Below are 17554 nucleotides of genomic sequence, written 5' to 3' on the forward strand. Positions count from 1 at the left end.
ATTCAAATGTCATTTACTTGTAGACACTGTCAGTTTATCATGATTGCAGGAGAAAGGACAAACGTACAGTATGTCAATATTACCTCAATAAACCATGGCTGAGACAACAAGGTAAATCTTGGTACAGTGATGTTCCAAACTATAGTGTTCCTTCACAGTGAGATAATGTAGAGTGAATCGACAAGGCATGAACTGCAACACCCACTAACCAAATAAATTCAAGTGGCATGAGGATGCAGTTATATGCGCGTGGGATGAGTATGTGGGTGTGGGTGAGGTATGTGAATACATGTGGAGATTTTAGGGATGAGTAAATTGTAATGGAATCTAACCCACTGGGGTCAACCAGTAAAATCTATGAGAGGGAAAATATGTAGTGAGACAGAAAACGTTTAATAAAACAGCAAAAAATGTGAAGTAAAATGCAAAGACAATAATTTACTAATGATTCAAACATACATGGACATAAAAACATTTTTATTTAGCAAAATGGGAATATGTGTGAAGCAGATTTTTCCATACATATAAAAGATAAAAGACACAATAGACAGATGAATGTAGGTGTAATCAGAGTTTTAAAAAAAATGGTGGTCAACATGTTGTGACATGATACTATTCGAGACATAGAAAGTGTCGTCATTGCATTCCTGATGCTTGAGTCATCTTCGCTCACCTTTATCCCATATTCTCCTCAAACCATCCTGCATGTCTGTCCTCATTATTACAGGGTGTGTTATTGTTGTAATGTGAAATATGAAACTCAGCAGTTCAGTGGGTCATTGAGCAGCAGGTACACACTTTGAAAATTGACTATTGTTTTCTGTTTCTATTCTCATTCATAAATTACAGTATAATGGTTCAATACCTATGGATGCAATGTTTAATGTTTAAGTCCAGAAAGGAGACTTCTTTTAAGTTGACTTTTTAATTAACTTGGATTTTTTCATTAGGCTTATTGACAGTCTTTATTCCCAGGAGTAGTATTCATAGTAACACGAGACACTGTCGCAACAGTCAGCAGCCAGGAGAAACCAGCCTTTGCCGGGAACTCTGTCCTCAGCAAGGTCAGCAGCTGTTGACAGACTAAGCTCACCAGATCTACAGTGTGCAGATTTTAAATCTTTACTAGGAGCTATATTGTGCTTGCAAGTAAAAAAACAGTCCTTGAAAAGACTTTGAAATAAATGAGCAGCTTTTTGGAAATTGCCTGACTCATCTCCACAGGCATGTGCACATTGATGTGGTTTGTGAAGTGAGAGTGACTGCCAAAAACCTCAACACAATTAGGCACATGCACCCAACTTTGCCTTCACTTTAATTTACTGACTGTAATATACGCTACATGCATCCTTGAATCTGATTCATATAAGAGTCGCATTTATGTCTTCCTGATGTTTCTCTAATGATAAAAGTAATTGCCCTTCGACCTGAAAAGAAATGGTGGAATTTCTTCTTGTGATGTAACAGCATTTTAACATTTTGGAGAACATTTCAAAGTCCAAAAGTTCACATTAATATAAAATATTAGCAGGGTACTACATCTACCACTACATAGAAATGTTTTCATCATTGCAAGATTAGTTCTGGCTTCAAAGTAAAAATAAAACGAGAAATTGTAATTTGACTTGACTTAAATAATAATAATTATAATAATAATAATAATACAATAATAATAAATTGTATTAATTTACATTAAGTTAATTATAAAACAATTGTTGATTATTAGTGGATTTAACTCCTGCACAATGTTTTACACTGCGAATTTAAAGTTAGTAATTTCACTTTGATAGTCAACATAACTCTACTAAGTGGCATACTGCATTTGAAATGACATTTATTAATGAATCATATTTTTTTTAATTCATTCTCCACAGGCCCTGGAAATTGGAAAGTCACAAACGGTAAACTAATATTTCTTAAAGTTACATGTTAACAGTAATGTTGATGATCGCATCTAAAAGAAATAATAGAGCAAACAAAACATTATATGAGTGCCTACGCTTTCACATGAGCAGGAAGTAATAGTAACATTTCCACCACTATACGAGAAAGCAGAACACAGAAGCTACTACTAGAAACTACCAGAATCGAACCATGAGGTGAAGCAGTCTGAGGAATCCCGTTTGTTCCTCTCAGGAGGAAAGTCTCACCAAATATGGTCAATGACGTGGTGGGCCACGTGACGAGGTTCGTGAGAGATTCCAGACAGCACTATTTCCCGTAATCACAGAGGGGCGTGGTAAAACTAGGGCCCCGCTTTAAGACTTTACAACTTCGCGATCATCCACAGACTGTGGCTTCTGGACGTGTGACTAACGATGACGGCGTGTTCTGAAAGTCACTTTCGGAGGTTTTAGCGCCATTTGAAAAAAGGGTGAGGCGATTTCTTCTTCCTTGTCCCCCCTTGGAGACGGAGCCGGTTGGACTCTACCGACTTACTGCAATAAGGTGGGCTTACCCCCAGTTTGAATTGACACGCGATACTCAACTCGAAAGTTATCTCGTGAGTCTTGAAGGCCATACATTTCCATTTGGGAACTGTTTTCTCCTCATTAGACGAAAAAGGGTTTAACGGAAAGGATGTATCGCAACTTTGCGGGTCAAGGACGAGGCAACCCGACGCACCCAGGCAGCGTGTCCGAGTCGAACGCTGCATCCCCGGGAAGCAGCAGCACCTCAGCTACACACCAGGACCAGGTAGGTGAACCTTCATTGAACCAGGGAGTCGGATCAGCTTCAGACTGTTTGAATGAAAAGTCACCAAAAAAGTTGTGACTTTTGAGTTACAATAATATAGGAAGCATATAATACCCGTAATATTGTTCACTTGATGTGTATTGTTATGTAGTTATTTATACAACTTATTATACTGCCCGTGTATGTAATAAAAAGTTTAACTTTATGTATATTAACATTATTTTATCATCTCCTTCATCAGTCATCTGGCACTGTAATAATTTTTGATTTTTGTTTTGTTTTATAGAAATATGCCATGGCAGGCACCAGTCAGTTTGTACCAAGCCTCAATGCCATCACGAGCAGCCAGGACCTCCAGTGGCTGGTCCAACCCTCCCTCATGCATCCACCAGGCCCCTCAAGGTCCCCAGTGCCTCCTTACCCAATCCTCTCGGGGGTACGGACCCTGGGTCCACCACTGTCCCATTCCCATCTTTTCAGACCAGGGGTCATAAGAGCAGCTGCCCACACTCCAGGTTCGACAAGGCGCAGGAACGATGAACATGTAAGTAGTACCTAAGTAACAGAATCTGAAACTGTTAGGACTTATATTTATATTAACACCAAAAATCTATTTCGACGAGAAACAGGAAATCATAGATGTTTTGTTGTGAGGTGTGGAGAGAAGCTCTGTAATTTCGGTATAATATATAAAGTATGTGTGATATGTTACACTGTGACACGTTTTATTTTCTTTAGACTTGTACATTAGATTAATGCCTTTAGCAATTGGAAGATAATTTTTTTAAATGTTATTTAATACCTCATTTAAATAATACCTCCAGAGGCAAATGCACTTTTTTTCTGTTCTTTTTCTGTGTTTACCTTGAGTCGATGTTGACTCAGTAAAATGATCACCTGTGACGCAGTGTTTGTAAAGATCTGCTTTCTTTCAGCAGAGCAAAACAGCAGAGCAAAAACTCATCAGAAATTTTTCACCACCAGAAAATTATTTTTTGGGTTTCATTGGACACATGTTGGCACACATCCCTCTCACAATTTGGTTCCTGGAGAGGTAATTTCATGGTACAGGAAGTATGTCATGTCATGTGACTCACAGGGGCAAGTCATTTTCTATGACTCACACCCGAGTCACTGCTGGAGTGTGAGCGTGACTCATCATCTCAAAAGGGCGGGAAACATGGGACGAGTGGTAATTATTCAGTAGGGTGCTGGATGAAGTCAGAGTTAGGGTGTTACAAAGGCACAAAAGCTCCGACATTTCAAAATCGTTCATCCGCCATTGACTGTGGTGACTCAGAGCACACACATGGTGGTAGTGTTTCTCCTGTTTCATGCTGCGTATGGTGGACTCAAAAGGTCTGACTATACAATTGATATATATGATAGCAAGAAGGCCACACAATCCCACTTAAAACATGAAATTGGGCTTTGATTTGATTTGATTTTCATTTCATATTTTTCAAAAATATGTTTTTCTTCTCTTTCTCATCAAAGTTATCCCAGGAAGAGATGGACAGACGCAGAGTTAGAAGGGAGCGGAATAAATTGGCAGCAGCAAAATGTCGCAATCGCCGACGGGAGCTCACAGACTCGCTGCAAGGTGTAAGTAAACATTGTTTAATATGTCATAACACACCTGACACCACGAGCTACCAGTCCCAGTCAAGTGTCAGAAGATTCTAACACTGTATGTCTTTGTCTGTTTTCCACCTGTGTAGGAGACTGACGAGCTGGAAGATGAAAAGTCCCGTTTACAGAAGGAAATAGCTGAATTAGAAAAGGAGAAAGATAAGCTTGAGCTGGTCCTGGAAGCTCACCGTCCCATCTGTAAAATAGAGGACTCTGATTCGGATTCTGACCCAAATCCATCAATTTCCTCTTTGGGAGGCATCAAAATGGAGCCAAAGGACTCCATTAGATCTGCACCTCGACCTCAAACGAAGATAGAGAAACCCAAACCGAAGATAACAATCCCCACCAAGCCTGTGACCTCATTTGCCTTGTCTGTTTCCACTGAATCGGAGTCACTCCATACCCCAGTACTCACGTCGACTCCCTCACTAATGGCGTTCACAGCTGGAATGGTTTTCACCTATCCCTCCTCCTCATTGGACACCAATGCCTCCATCGCATCCCATGCTAGTACATCACTTCAAGGGAATGTCCATCAGCCTCAGGTCCCACAGCCCTGTGGGATAGCTCATCGCCGCAGCAGCAGCAGTGGCGACCAATCAGATCACTCCCTGCACTCCCCGACCATCCTCACACTGTGACTGGTGGCCCATTGATCCTGGCAAAACACTAATGTTCGTTTCCACACAGTCCTTACGTGTGTGTGTGACAAAAAGGATCTCTGAGAAACCTGACGGAAATGAAAATAATGATATGATAACCAATTCAAAATTAACCACGTACAGCTGCTTCATGTCATCTCTTTAGAAAGTTGATTCTGTACGTAGATAGCGTGCAAATTAGTGGATTTATCAGGTTCTGAATGTTACTCTTTTTTGAGATTTGATATAAATATACACTTTATATTTCTAATTTTAAAAAGCTATATGATGTGCATGCAGAATATATTCACTAAATATTCATGAAAGGATTATACAAGCCTTCTAAAAAATAACTGTGATAACACCATCTAATGATGTATAACAGTAATAATTCTTATATAATATTATACATATGTATAATTTTTCATTTAATGACCTGTTACATTGTTACATCACGTTATGTAACACTTTATAAATTTCCTCTGCAAGGAAAATAGTACTTACAAATTAAAGGGCATTATTTTTGTATGAATCTAATATAGTCTATGCAAATTATTGACCTCTAAGGCTGGGCCATAGGAGTTAATATAGATTTAATAATCACGTATTTATTATTCAGAGTGTAATATATTTTTGGTAGTGCATTTTTAATTTCCCCAGCAAATGAACTGTTTGGGTGGGCAGTGCCTTATTTTTATGTTTTGTCAAAGCTGTACTACTTCACAGATAATAAAGAATAAACGTTCATAACTGTGTGGAAATTGTTATTATATAATATTGTTTGTTAAAGACAGACAAACAACAGGATGAGTAGCGTGAAATGCAACAGATTTATCAGATTCTGAAAAAGATTTGAACAAATTTGTAAAGTGAACACTGAGATGCTGGATAAGTCCAAACTGGAATACAATAATGTGGGAATGAAACTGAGATTGTCTCATGCATGCAATCAAGCACAAATATAAAATATTCTATGCTTTACTCTTTTTCCAAATTGAGGATTTGCTTATTTTCTGTTTTGTATATCAACGTAAAGAGAATATCTTTGACCCTAGTTAGAAAAAAACCCAAGCAATTTAAAAACATTACCTTTGACCCTGGGAAATGATATTAAGCCCATTTCATTATTTTGTTAACATTCGACAGATGAAACGATTAATGGAGAAAATGATCAGGAGAACAACTGATAATGAGAAAAGTCATAAACTGAGGCCTTTTTACTGACGCTTGGTAGCTGCAATACTGACAAACTGTAATGACCATCCTGTAAACCCCTGTGCACACTGTTTTTTCTCTGTTACACCATTTCCAAAAAATGAAGCGAATCTCTTGCTAATACATACATGGCTCAGAGGGCATCAGATCACTCTGCTAAAAAGGGGTTAGAGAGAGAGAGGGACATGGAAATAGAGCCAGATTGAGAGCTAGGGAGCATGAGGGTAAGATCAGTGTGTACATGCTGCTGTCAAAGGACGTCTGTGCATCACTAAGTGGGTAAAAGCATCACTGCCTTCTTCAGCTCTGCAGACTAAAAATAAAACTGATGAACATCCATAAAGTCAGTCTGTGTGACATAAAGGGAGCATCAATAACGCACAGTTGGTTCAGACATGAAGGTCAAACCAACAAGTGCAGAAATCAATCCTTCATTCTGTGTCATATGAATATGAATGCTTGTTTCTGCAAAGTCAAACACGTAAAGAAAGGGTCCGAACAGCACGCAAGTGTCATTCCCACTGTATTAAAAGCTCTCCAATGCTCTATGAGCATTGCCCACCAATAAAAACAGCTAACGACAAAATAAATCGTTTCTAATCCATGTGCATTAGCTATGATTTAAACTGATATTGGTAAGTAATGCTAGTTAAAACAGATAAATCAAGATAAATGAGGGTCAAAGTTAGGAAAGTTAAGATCGCTAAAGTTACAGGGTAAATACAAAGCATGAGTTACAGAGGAGGAGTCTGACCTTTGCCCAACTTAAACAAATTGTGATATGCTAATAAAACATCAGCGACAAATAGGTAAGAAAAATAAAAAGTCCTACGAGTGAATTTAAAGAGCTTGGCTTGGATAGAGGAGAAGAGAATAGAAATAATTAAAACTTGTAGACCTTCCAGTTTGATAAAAAGAGTTCCCAGTTGGATTTAAAAAACGTGTCAGAACTGACTCAGTTCAGCTCCGAGTGAGGTCCAGGGACATTTATCATGTCTTAACAAGTGCGCTGGCTTGCAGGCTCCAGCACGTTAACGTTATACACAGCAGCCCCACCTGCAGTGAACCTGAAGGGCCTTCAACACCAGTCTGCTTCACAGGCCTGTACAACGTGTGACAATCATCATGCACATATGGCACTCCAATCCTGTCCTGAGGAAGAGAGTGCATAAAATATTACACATTATTGGGCATCTAGCAAAAGCAAATATCAAATAGTCTCATATTTTTTCTGTTTATCACAACTCATCATCTCTGTCAGTGCTATTGGAATTCAGAGGACTTAATATGGCTCAAAACTGGATTGAAATGGATCTTTAGATCTGGGATGTAAAGATCCAATTGTAACGCTGTCCAGTGCAATAGGAAAAAGGCTTCTACCAGTGTGGGCTAGTCCAGTGCATGAGATAAATTTATATTTGTGACCCACTTTTTTGGTCCCATCCTTTTTTCATTTTTTTTCCAACAACAGACCACTGAAAAAGAATTTCCCCAAAAACAGACGAGTCTTTAGAAAAAGCACTGTGAAATTTAAATACATTATCATCTGGCAAACATCTAATGAATGTCCTTTGTAAAGTCCTAAAAATGTCTATGAGGAATCTTCGTCAAGCTGCAACCTAATGGCACACGCATCTTTGCAGCATTCAGAAGGCCCTTATGCATTTTGCACCAGCTTGAGTTGTACTGTCTGACAAAGCTTCTGTGTCCGTGTCACCATCCTGTCAAGGTTAGTCAGGTCGGAGAGGTCCAGACTGCCGACACACATCTGTCATCAGTCATCAGGTGAGCACACCAGGTGGAGCTGGTCGGGGCTTCCCACGCTGCCTGTGCTCGAGCTCCCGTCCCCCAGGTCCCGGGCCACCATGCAGGGCAGGTTGAGCTCGGTGGACCCGCCGGGGCTGGAGTCGCTCCTGCTGACACACTCCTCCTCCAGCACCAGACACAGCTCCTTCAGGTCGATGTTCTCCTTCACCAGGCCGTCCTGCATGCGCTCCAGGTCGGCGAGCTTCTTCAAGTACCCGCCCAGGTCCTCCCGCATCACTTTGGCGGCGTGGTGGCCGAACAGCTGCCATTCCCTGGCCAGCTTCTTCACTTTGAGCCGGTCGTCGTCCAGGAAGCAGCACAGGTCCCGCAGCTCCACGTTCTCCTCCTGCAGCCGCTGGTTGATGACTTTCAGTTCCCTGATCTCGAGGAGGTGTCCCTGCAGCTGTTTATTCACCTCTTTTATCAGTCGCCCTCGCTGGATGAGGGCTGACATCTTCTCCGACTCCTCTTTACGCAGCCGGCTCAGCAGCTCCTCTTTGGAGCACGCCAGCAAATCCTCGTCGGACATCTTTGACAGTTCTCTGTTTATCATCTCACCTTCGCTGCCCATTTTCTATGCAAGACCTAAACCTCGAGGGGACCTGAGAAGCTATTCGAAGCGCTGAGACGATACCTCGGAGCTCAACATGGAGTCGTCACATCCTCGCCTTCATGTTCATTCGGTGTTTGGGTGTCATGAAGACCATATGCAATCCCTGCAGCACCAGAGGCCAAATCAAGGCAGAAACATGTGATGTCTTTATTTAGACGGCTGTCTTCGAGGCGCAGCGACTTCTGTCTTCTTCTCCGTGGATAATGCCTTAATGAGGTCGTGTATGAAAATGCACCGCAAACCCTCATTAATGTCAATCTGTCATCCTCTCAGCAGCAGGCTGTGTTCTCCAAAAGGCCTCCAGCGATGCAACTGTCCTCGTTTTACCTCCCCTCGCAATATTTTGAAGGCAACAGTCGCCCCGTGGTTTTTTTTTGTTCCTGTGGCCTACGAACAAAAGCCCGGTCGATCCACGGAGGCTTAATCCGGCCGCCTCGGATGCACACCCTGCAGATGTTGTGATTTCACGTCGCTGGCATCGTCTCGTCAGGCTGAGCTCCGCTCGCCTCGGCTGAATGAACTCACTTCACCGGTGGCTGCAGGAGGAGGAGTCCGCGCGGTGCATCGGCGTCTTATTGTTGCTGTTACAAAAATATATCGATATCCCAAACGTTTCATTCCTTAGATGAAAATACAATAAAATAAAAAACAAATCTAGCCCTTCAAAATAAGTGCACCGCCCCTGCTCATCCTCTGGGGCCGGGCAGTCACCACAACAATGTCCGCCTTCACCACTTTCACGGCTGTGACTCCGCTCGTCAGCGAGCTGCGCGTCAAGCTTGAAGCACTGCCGGAAACGCATCTCCGTGGCCTGCAAAATAAAAGCACCAATTCGTTAACGTTTAAGGAAAGAAGCGAGGAAGTGTTATGAAATAAAGTTTGGGATTTCATTTAAGTATTAAAATAGATTTAAAACATTTAGCAGGTTTGATTTTCACAGCAGGCGTGTTGATCTTATTTCGATGCAACCATGTTCCAAAACAACCCTGCTTTTATTTCGTGTAGTTTCACGGAAGCTGTACATTTTTACGATGACTGCAAATTTGACACGTCGGTTAGATAGTGATCAGAAATATTTGTGGTTTCCTCTGAGGTTTCCAGTGGCTCTTGTACATACCACACTTATGCCATGGCAGTGAATGGCTAAATGGACTAGATCACCTCTGTGATTGGGGTGAACTGACTCCAACCATCACTGTTACACTGGGAGAACAGCAAGATGTGGGGCTGAAGATCTGCTCCATCGGTGAATAACTTGTGCCCCCCGCCCCCCTCATTTGGATTCAAAAACATATCTTAACCCACATTATACCATGGAAACCAAAACAACATGGATGAGCACAATTTACAAACGAAATCAACAGGAGAGGCCCAAGTGAAGCCACTTCCTCTGAGATTTCACTGATCTGTATAAGTGAAATCTTTGTCCCCAAATCTTTTCAAAACATGAGACCCATCAGTGTCATATACCTGTCTCTATTCTCCACTAGAGAAAGGTATGTGAGTTACAGTAGGCCACATGGTTACACGAGTGACTCCTGGGTGTACTCGTTTCTTTTCAAAGAACACTGGCGGAAAGTGTAACTGCAGCCCTTTTTTTTCCGACGGGTTTATGCTGAGGCATTCAGCCACATCCTTCCGCCCTCTGTCCCACCTCCATTGTTCCACTGAGGCCATAACAATGTGGGGTGTTAACCGTGCAAGGGGGAGCCCGGGAGGGAATCAGGGTGTCATGTGAGGTTAGAAATGAACGTTGATGTGCCGCGAGAGATGCGACAAAAAGACATGTTGACGAGGTCGTTTTCTCCCATGTTTTGATTTTGAAGGACACATGCAGAAACACAGAAAGGGAGGGTGGGGAGAGGGGATTTACGGGGATTTATTCAGATTAATCGCGGGAGGAAAAGAGAGCAGATTGTGTAAACGCAGGCGAGTCGCTGGAGGGGCCTGGTGCTCGCAGAGGCCTGTCTCTGATCTGACATGAGCACAAATGAAAGGGCAGAGATCAACTATAGGCTCCATCTTTACTGTCAAATGCGTAAACTGTAAAAAAAAAAAAGAAGAAAAAAAAAGGTGTAATTTGAGTCCTTCAATGGTCGTCCATTGTCGTTTGATTTTCGTGTGGCCACATAAGACTTTCTTACTGTGGTTTGAATCCAGTAGTGGGATTTGAGTAACAGATCCCACTGACAGATCAGGAAGGGGGTCTTCAACTCAAACATGAAATAGATAACATAATAATAAAAGATTCCACCACAAGAAAAAAGACTGAAACAACTAATATATATGAATTGTGTATAATTCTTATATAAATTGCTGTTTTATAAATGTGCAAACCCCAATGAATGTAATATTTCGTGTTAATGGGACCTAAAAAGCACTGTCCTTTATGCCTTGTTAGATTGATCTGCCTCAATATTATTCACCGCCCATTAAAGTTCCCCATCTAATAATGACAGACCATGTTCAGTTTATATAATCAGGTCAAAAGGATACAATGTATTAGTTTATATAATTAGATATTAAAGGTTAAGATCGCTGCTCGTCTCGGAATTCTGCCAGACTGTATCCACAAATTGATGGAGGTGACGTCACCTTTATTGGGTCAACTGTAACTATAGCAACAACGAACATGCCTCAGTCTCACACAGAATCAGTTTATTTGTTGTGTGTTCATGTTACAATGTATAAAATAAGAAGAAACAAACACGGGAGATGAACGTAGAGATTAGAACGTTAAAGTCAACTGTCGATAAATAAGAACACAGAGGGAAACCTAACAGTCATTTCCGGTATGGTTGTTTCAGAATAAACGTATAAGCCTCGAAAATGCATTGGGTGTAAAAATACACAAACAATAAATTCACAATCCTTTACAACATCACTATGTATCCTCAGTAATATGTGCTTGTAATAATTAGAAAAATATATATGACAAGGTTTTTGCATTTACTGTGCCTGATATGCACTTGCACAATATATAACATTTAAAATAAGACCCACCATAGCTTGTTGCAAACAACAACAAAACACTAACAAACAAGGAACATGGGAACAATAAACATTCAATAACAAAAGTTCAACGCAGCCAGGGGCACACACATGATCAAAAGGTAGTAAATTAATATTCAAAGAAAATAATTAATTCATATTTTTGTTGTGCGAATAAGGAGATAATAATAATAAAGGCAGTGCTGGAAGAATTAATCAAATCTTACACTTAAAGTAAAAGTAGAGGCGACGTTATGCAGAAATATCATTATTATTATTAAAGTACCAATAATAGTACACTAATACATCCTAATGAATTTGTTAAATTAATTTTGTGTTTCTAATCTGAATCTGCAAAGTAACAACTAACGAAAGTAAATAGTAAAAAGAATATTTACCTCAGATGGAGAACAAATACTACAGTAGTACTGTAAATGTGCTCAGTCCTGCGTAGAGACCGGTGACGTCACAAAACCGGAAGTCCGTGTTCGACGACTGCCGCTGTTGTTGACACTGCGGATCCACGACTGTACAATGACAACAGCGTTTTAGTAGATGTTCGTGTTCTGAAAACAAACGTTAAAAACTGCAACTCTCACCCGAATATATCTTCATGTTAACTTGGTCTCAATTGACCGTTTTATTTAATAACTTTGCGACGCAGCTAGCACCGGAAGCTAAGCTCCAGTGGAGGAAGTTAGCTAGTGAGCCATGGATAGTCAAGTTAAACTCAGTTAATACAATTAAACCATCTACTCTGTGGTGTTTCGTTAGCTTTGGTGCTTAGATCTGGCGAGGACAACGTGCTAATCAAAGGTAAAAAATCACTCTGGTGTTTGTGTTCGTCGACGGTTACTTGAGCTAAACGTTTTGTGTTAAATCGCCACATGACCTTATAGATTTCTGCTCGTCTCCACGCAGATGGCCGTGGAGCTGGATGTGTTCGTGGGTAACACCACCATCATGGACGAGGAGGTGTATCAGCTCTGGCTGGATGGACACACAGGTACCGGTCCCTTCATAGGTTCACAGATGTCTGGGTCACTGTGTGGGCGTAGGAGTGTGGGCGTAGATGGATGTGGAGGTACTTCTGCAGAGTCCTGATGTATTCGAGTTTTTTTTTTTTTATTGCATTGTTATCAATCTGGGTTTTGTAATCCCAAGCGAGTGCACTATAAACTTTAGGTTTTCTAGATGATAATCAAGATAGAGAGGAAAGGAATTATTTTGCTGCAGCAAAGACAACGACAATTCACTCCTTGGTTGAACTTGGGGCAGCACGTTAATTCATGAATAAAAAAAAAAGTGTCACAAGTCATATTTGGAACCAGAGGACCTACCTCCGCCAAGACTAAGGGCCTGTCTTGCTATGCCCCAAAATTTGGTTTCTTTCTTGGGTCATAACCCCACCCATCTACAAAATGTCATAATAGGTTCAGTAGTTTTTGAGTAATCCTGCTGACAGACAGACAAACAAAAAACTAAATTACGTACTGCAGCATCTACCTCCACATCCAGCAAACCAGTAGCGCCCAATGTGAACTGTGACGTTGCAGTAGTCATTTAGTCCAGCTGTAGGTTATATACTATAATAGTTCAAGTTTCTAAATATGACCTTTGAACTATGCTTGTCCAATTTTTCTCATCACAACAGTGAATGACGCGGTGAGGGTACGCATGGAGGGAGGAGTGCTGGAGGAGTGTGAGGCGAGCGCAGATGTGCTGCTGAGCGACACCATGGACCAGTACAGGACTTTCCAGATGTGTGAGCGTCTGCTGCACAGTCCAGCTAAACTAGCCAATCAGCTCCTGTTCCAGATCCCCCCTCATCGACAAGCCATCCTCATAGAGAGGTGCAGTAACGATGCCCTCATATATTTAAGTGTTTTTAGTTTCTGGCTGGCAACATTTTATCAAGGATTTACCTATTTTTCGACATTTTCTTATCTTTGGAATGGGCATCTTACAGATTTCCTTTTTTTGCCCTTATGTTTCTTTGTTTAGATACTATGCTTTTGATGATGTCTTCGTCCGTGAGGTCCTGGGAAAGAAACTCTCTAAAGGAACAAAGAAAGACTTAGACGACATAAGTGCCAAGACAGGCGTGACGCTAAAAAGCTGCAGACGACAGGTAAACACGCTTTGATTGATTATCTCTTATCAGTTTTCAAATTGGCAGTGCTCTGCAGTGTTGATCCATTTTAGTTTTGAAACATGGATATTATTGTGGTTCTTGTCTGAATTTCCTTTTCATAAGAACTCACCTTGTTGCTGCTACTCTATATTTGCCTTCTGTCATGTGTTTAATTTCAGTTTGACAACTTCAAACGTGTTTTCAAAGTTGTGGAAGAGCTGAAGGGACGCCTGGTGGAGAACATACGTCAGCATTTTCTTCTCTCCGACAAGCTTGCAAGGTAATCAGTGAGAAGAACAGAGTATGAGCCTTCCCTCCCTAAACATTGGTATTTCTTCAGATGTGGGGTCTGTACCAAAAAGCAGGATTTTCTGGTAAGTGTGGTAACTTCAGGATAAACCCCAGTTGGGCTAAATCACCATGGAAGGACCTGATACGGAGCTGGTTAAATTTGATCAGATCAACAACCTGTCAACAGCCCAACTACTGACCAATCAGATCAGAGTTGCCATTTCTACAGGATCCTGACGGGGACAAAAGAGAAGAGTTTGCAGTAAAATACATAATTTGTATCACCTCTGATGTCTTTTATATGAAAAATTATTCGCAAGTGTTAAATATTTCCCCTGATTATGAATGAACATTTCAGTCACATTGACCTCATCAGACTTCATCCTCTTCTCTTCTCTTCTCAGAATCAGTTGGACATTACTTAACTTTTTAAAAAACTGCATCACATGTTCATTATAGTATATTTATCATCAGACAAAAAAGTAAATTACTCACTAAGTAATCAACTTAATACAATTACTGTGTTTGGTCACAGTATATTAAATTATTTTGGAGTGCCACTTTCCAATCTAGTAATTTGATAATATAATATTTATTTATGTTGTGCTCGGTGAAGCCAAATAACAAAAGCCCATCCTGGGTAAGTACAACTTGTACCGGACCCCTGCTTGTTTTAGTAATAGGATGAATTACCTCATGCTACTTTGTATTGTTTTCTATTTCTGACACAATACCTCATTAATGCTGTTGTTCAGGTAATCCAAACCCCAAAAAATCAACAAAGTTCTATCTTATTCCTTTTTTATTTTTTTATTTCCTATAATGCCTCCACTGGTTGTTTCAGGGATTACGCCGCCATTGTTTTCTTTGCCAACAATCGCTTTGAGACGGGGAAAAGAAAGCTACACTACCTCACTTTCCAGGACTTTGCCGTCTGTGCTGGGCAGCTTATCAACAACTGGACTGTTGGGGCAGCGGGTGAGCGATTACGGTTGTTTCTTTTGGCCATTTTTGCTGAAATACGACGTGTATGGCTCCTATCCCTTTTCTAACAGTGACTTACAGAACAAAAATATGAGATAAACTATTGAAACTGTACAAGATAAGGGCTTAAAATAGAGAACTGGTCGGCTGCCCAATGTTGGCTGTGGATAATAAATAAGGAACATTCAGTGCAGGGCCTCTGTCAGTGAGGCCCTCTGACCACCAGAGGTCCTCCAGGGTTTGCTGGTCCTCATTGGAATATGGATGAATTTTAAATTTGTAAGTTACCCTTTTGAAAAAGTGAAAAGGGTTAACTGGATTAAGGAGAGTCTGAATAATGTCATAACAGAATAATTGTCTGAAAAAGATACGATAAAACGTCCTTTACGCTGATTTGACCAACTTGAATCACTTTTGTAGACAACATGGTGGAAGACATGGACATCGATCTTGATAAAGAGTTTTTACAAGAGCTGAAGGAACTGAAGATTTTAATCGCAGACAAAGATCTGCTTGATCAACACAAAAGGTAACCGAAATATCTAAATATTTTTGCTGATAGCTGAAAAATGTACTAGTTTCCTTACATCATTTTTATCCACAATCTGTTTTTGTTCTCTCTGTTCAGTCTGGTCTGTACAGCTCTCAGAGGAAAGACTAAAGCTTTTAATGAGATGGAGGCTAATTTCAAGGTGAGAAAGATTACACCTTCCTCATGTCCTAAATATAATCGGGCCAGTAGCTTTCACAGTGAAACAAGAAAAGCAGTTTTGAGATGAATTTCTCTTCGTCTTCCGGCAGAATCTTTCCAGAGGCCTCGTCAACATCGCCGCCAAGTTAACGAACACAAAAGATGTCAGAGATTTCTTCATTGATCTTGTGGAGAAGGTTTGTGCTTTTTTTTGGCAAAATGTAGTTTCACATGTGTTGTAAGCAAAGACGCACCATCCAGCCAAAAAATCCTGATGCCTGTGCCAACTTTAAAGTCTACCTTTGAGACGGTGTGATGTAACATCTCCTCCCCTCCTCTCCTCCTCCAGTTTATTGAGCCGTGCCGTTCAGACCGATGGACAGCTGCGGATATGAGACTCTACCTCACTCACTACACAAACTCCGCACACATACTTGACACATTCAAGTGAGTCAATGTGCTTTTATTCTGTAAAACCTATCTGGCAGAGCATGGCACCGACCCTGCCAATGTAATCAACTCCCAAAGGGGCAGGCAAAGCTAAAAATACAGCCGTGTTTTTGTGGAGGGCTTCGTGATGATTAACCAATAGCTGAGTTGTTGGTGTGTTTAAATCCTCCCATTAATATTGACGTCCATATTCTACCATTGGGTGTCTCTCTGTCTTGCCCCTGATTTCTTAAACAGTAGTTACCTTGTTTCTCATGCAAACACTCAGGAATGTAGTTAAGAGTTGACACAGCTCCGCACCACTACGTGCCTAACAAAGAGATATTCATAAAAATAAATGTAGACCCCCCTCATTACTCCGAGTGGACAAAGATTGCCTCATTTACCCTCTTCACCCAGATTTCACAATTACAGTCACACTCTTTGACTCGGTTTAATCTGGCTCTCTGTTTTCCGCTCCTCAGACACCAGGTCGTGTGGGACAGATACATGGGCGTCATCAAAAGCTGCATCTTCAAAATGTATCACGACTGAAGCCTATCTGTTGCGGCTCTCTCCTCTCTTCTCTCTGCTATTCGTCTGGTTTGTTTCCTCCCGCCGAAGCCTTTATCTTAGCCCTTCAGTTTGCGCTTTCTCTGTTCGCTGATGAATCGTTATCTCGAGCTCCATTATTGTTTTTGGCTCTGGAGTTTGCTTCCCTAGCGACCCGAAGTGTCTTTAAATTTTGTTTGTAAATAAAATGAAAACGTATTTACATCAAAATGTCAATCTTCTTTTATGGTATCGTTTAAAAGGTCATTCTGTTTTATGTCATACTTTTATCTTCTATGTTAAATGAAAAAGATGTTTACATTTACTCATTCCAGAGACGGGATTGACTGATCGTGTGAGTGCTGGATGGAGAAAAGAGAGAGAGAGAGATACATTTAAAAAGAAAAAGTGAATATTTAAGATTTGTTCGCAGTCTGCACCAAGTGTTTAAGATTTTAAATATGACCTGCAGATTCAATGTGTCATGAAGAGCTCTCACAGTGTGTGGGAGGTTTGTGTGTGACCGTAGGCATAAGGGACCTACCGGGGGGCACAGTTGGTCCAGGTAGGGGGTTGTTTGTGTGACTTTTAACAACACCCCCATGTAATAGCAGCTGCCATCTCTGTCACCACCCAGAAACATGGGACAGATAAACATTCAGAGGCTAAGTTTAGGTTTGTAAACCCACTTAAAACTGCAGGTTTACTTACAAAAAGACAGGATAAACATACAGGAATTGCTCCCATAATGCAAAACAGCATGACTGTTTTCTAAATATATAACGACTATTATGTCTATTAAAGAAATTCAAAACTTAAAAGTTACATTTTGTAAGAAGCCTGCAATTATAGCAATGTGGATGCTGTTGATTTAA

General features: G+C 40.8%; 3 protein-coding genes across 3 annotated transcripts; 2 read left to right on the forward strand and 1 right to left on the reverse strand.

The window, feature by feature from the left end:
* The first annotated feature begins 2256 nt into the window (after positions 1–2256).
* Positions 2257–5720, forward strand: fosl1a (FOS like 1, AP-1 transcription factor subunit a). The gene is made up of 5 exons (XM_035649076.1): positions 2257–2448; positions 2557–2697; positions 2984–3241; positions 4195–4302; positions 4419–5720. Exons 2-5 carry the CDS (start codon positions 2581–2583, stop codon positions 4971–4973), a joined length of 1038 nt encoding a protein of 345 aa, XP_035504969.1. The 5' UTR covers positions 2257–2448; positions 2557–2580; the 3' UTR covers positions 4974–5720.
* Positions 5721–6694: 974 nt separating this feature from the next.
* On the reverse strand, positions 6695–12134 carry ccdc85b (coiled-coil domain containing 85B). The gene is made up of 2 exons (XM_035649080.2): positions 11997–12134; positions 6695–9418 (listed from the first exon to the last, which is right to left on the reverse strand). Exon 2 carries the CDS (start codon positions 8563–8565, stop codon positions 7963–7965), a length of 603 nt encoding a protein of 200 aa, XP_035504973.1. The 5' UTR covers positions 8566–9418; positions 11997–12134; the 3' UTR covers positions 6695–7962.
* fibpa (fibroblast growth factor (acidic) intracellular binding protein a) lies at positions 12089–16910 on the forward strand. Its single transcript, XM_035649075.2, has 11 exons — positions 12089–12414; positions 12520–12604; positions 13253–13451; positions 13603–13729; positions 13912–14012; positions 14868–15001; positions 15428–15536; positions 15636–15699; positions 15809–15895; positions 16048–16145; positions 16613–16910. The coding sequence occupies exons 2-11, from the start codon at positions 12520–12522 to the stop codon at positions 16680–16682; spliced, it is 1074 nt and encodes a 357-aa protein (XP_035504968.1). The 5' UTR covers positions 12089–12414; the 3' UTR covers positions 16683–16910.
* The last annotated feature ends 644 nt before the right edge of the window (positions 16911–17554 follow it).

This window comes from Scophthalmus maximus, chromosome 9 (assembly GCF_022379125.1).
Source record: "Scophthalmus maximus strain ysfricsl-2021 chromosome 9, ASM2237912v1, whole genome shotgun sequence".
Lineage (NCBI taxonomy): Eukaryota > Metazoa > Chordata > Actinopteri > Pleuronectiformes > Scophthalmidae > Scophthalmus > Scophthalmus maximus.

Coding starts and splice junctions, on each gene's coding strand:
- fosl1a (XM_035649076.1), top strand. CDS start 2,581: ATGTATCGCAACTTTGCGGGTCAAGGACGAGGCAACCCGACGCACCCA. Junction 3,242..4,194: donor GGCGCAGGAACGATGAACAT/GTAAGTAGTACC, acceptor TTCTCATCAAAG/TTATCCCAGGAAGAGATGGA. Junction 4,303..4,418: donor TCACAGACTCGCTGCAAGGT/GTAAGTAAACAT, acceptor CCACCTGTGTAG/GAGACTGACGAGCTGGAAGA.
- ccdc85b (XM_035649080.2), bottom strand. CDS start 8,565: ATGGGCAGCGAAGGTGAGATGATAAACAGAGAACTGTCAAAGATGTCC.
- fibpa (XM_035649075.2), top strand. CDS start 12,520: ATGGCCGTGGAGCTGGATGTGTTCGTGGGTAACACCACCATCATGGAC. Junction 14,013..14,867: donor CTCTCCGACAAGCTTGCAAG/GTAATCAGTGAG, acceptor TGGTTGTTTCAG/GGATTACGCCGCCATTGTTT. Junction 15,896..16,047: donor TCATTGATCTTGTGGAGAAG/GTTTGTGCTTTT, acceptor CTCCTCCTCCAG/TTTATTGAGCCGTGCCGTTC.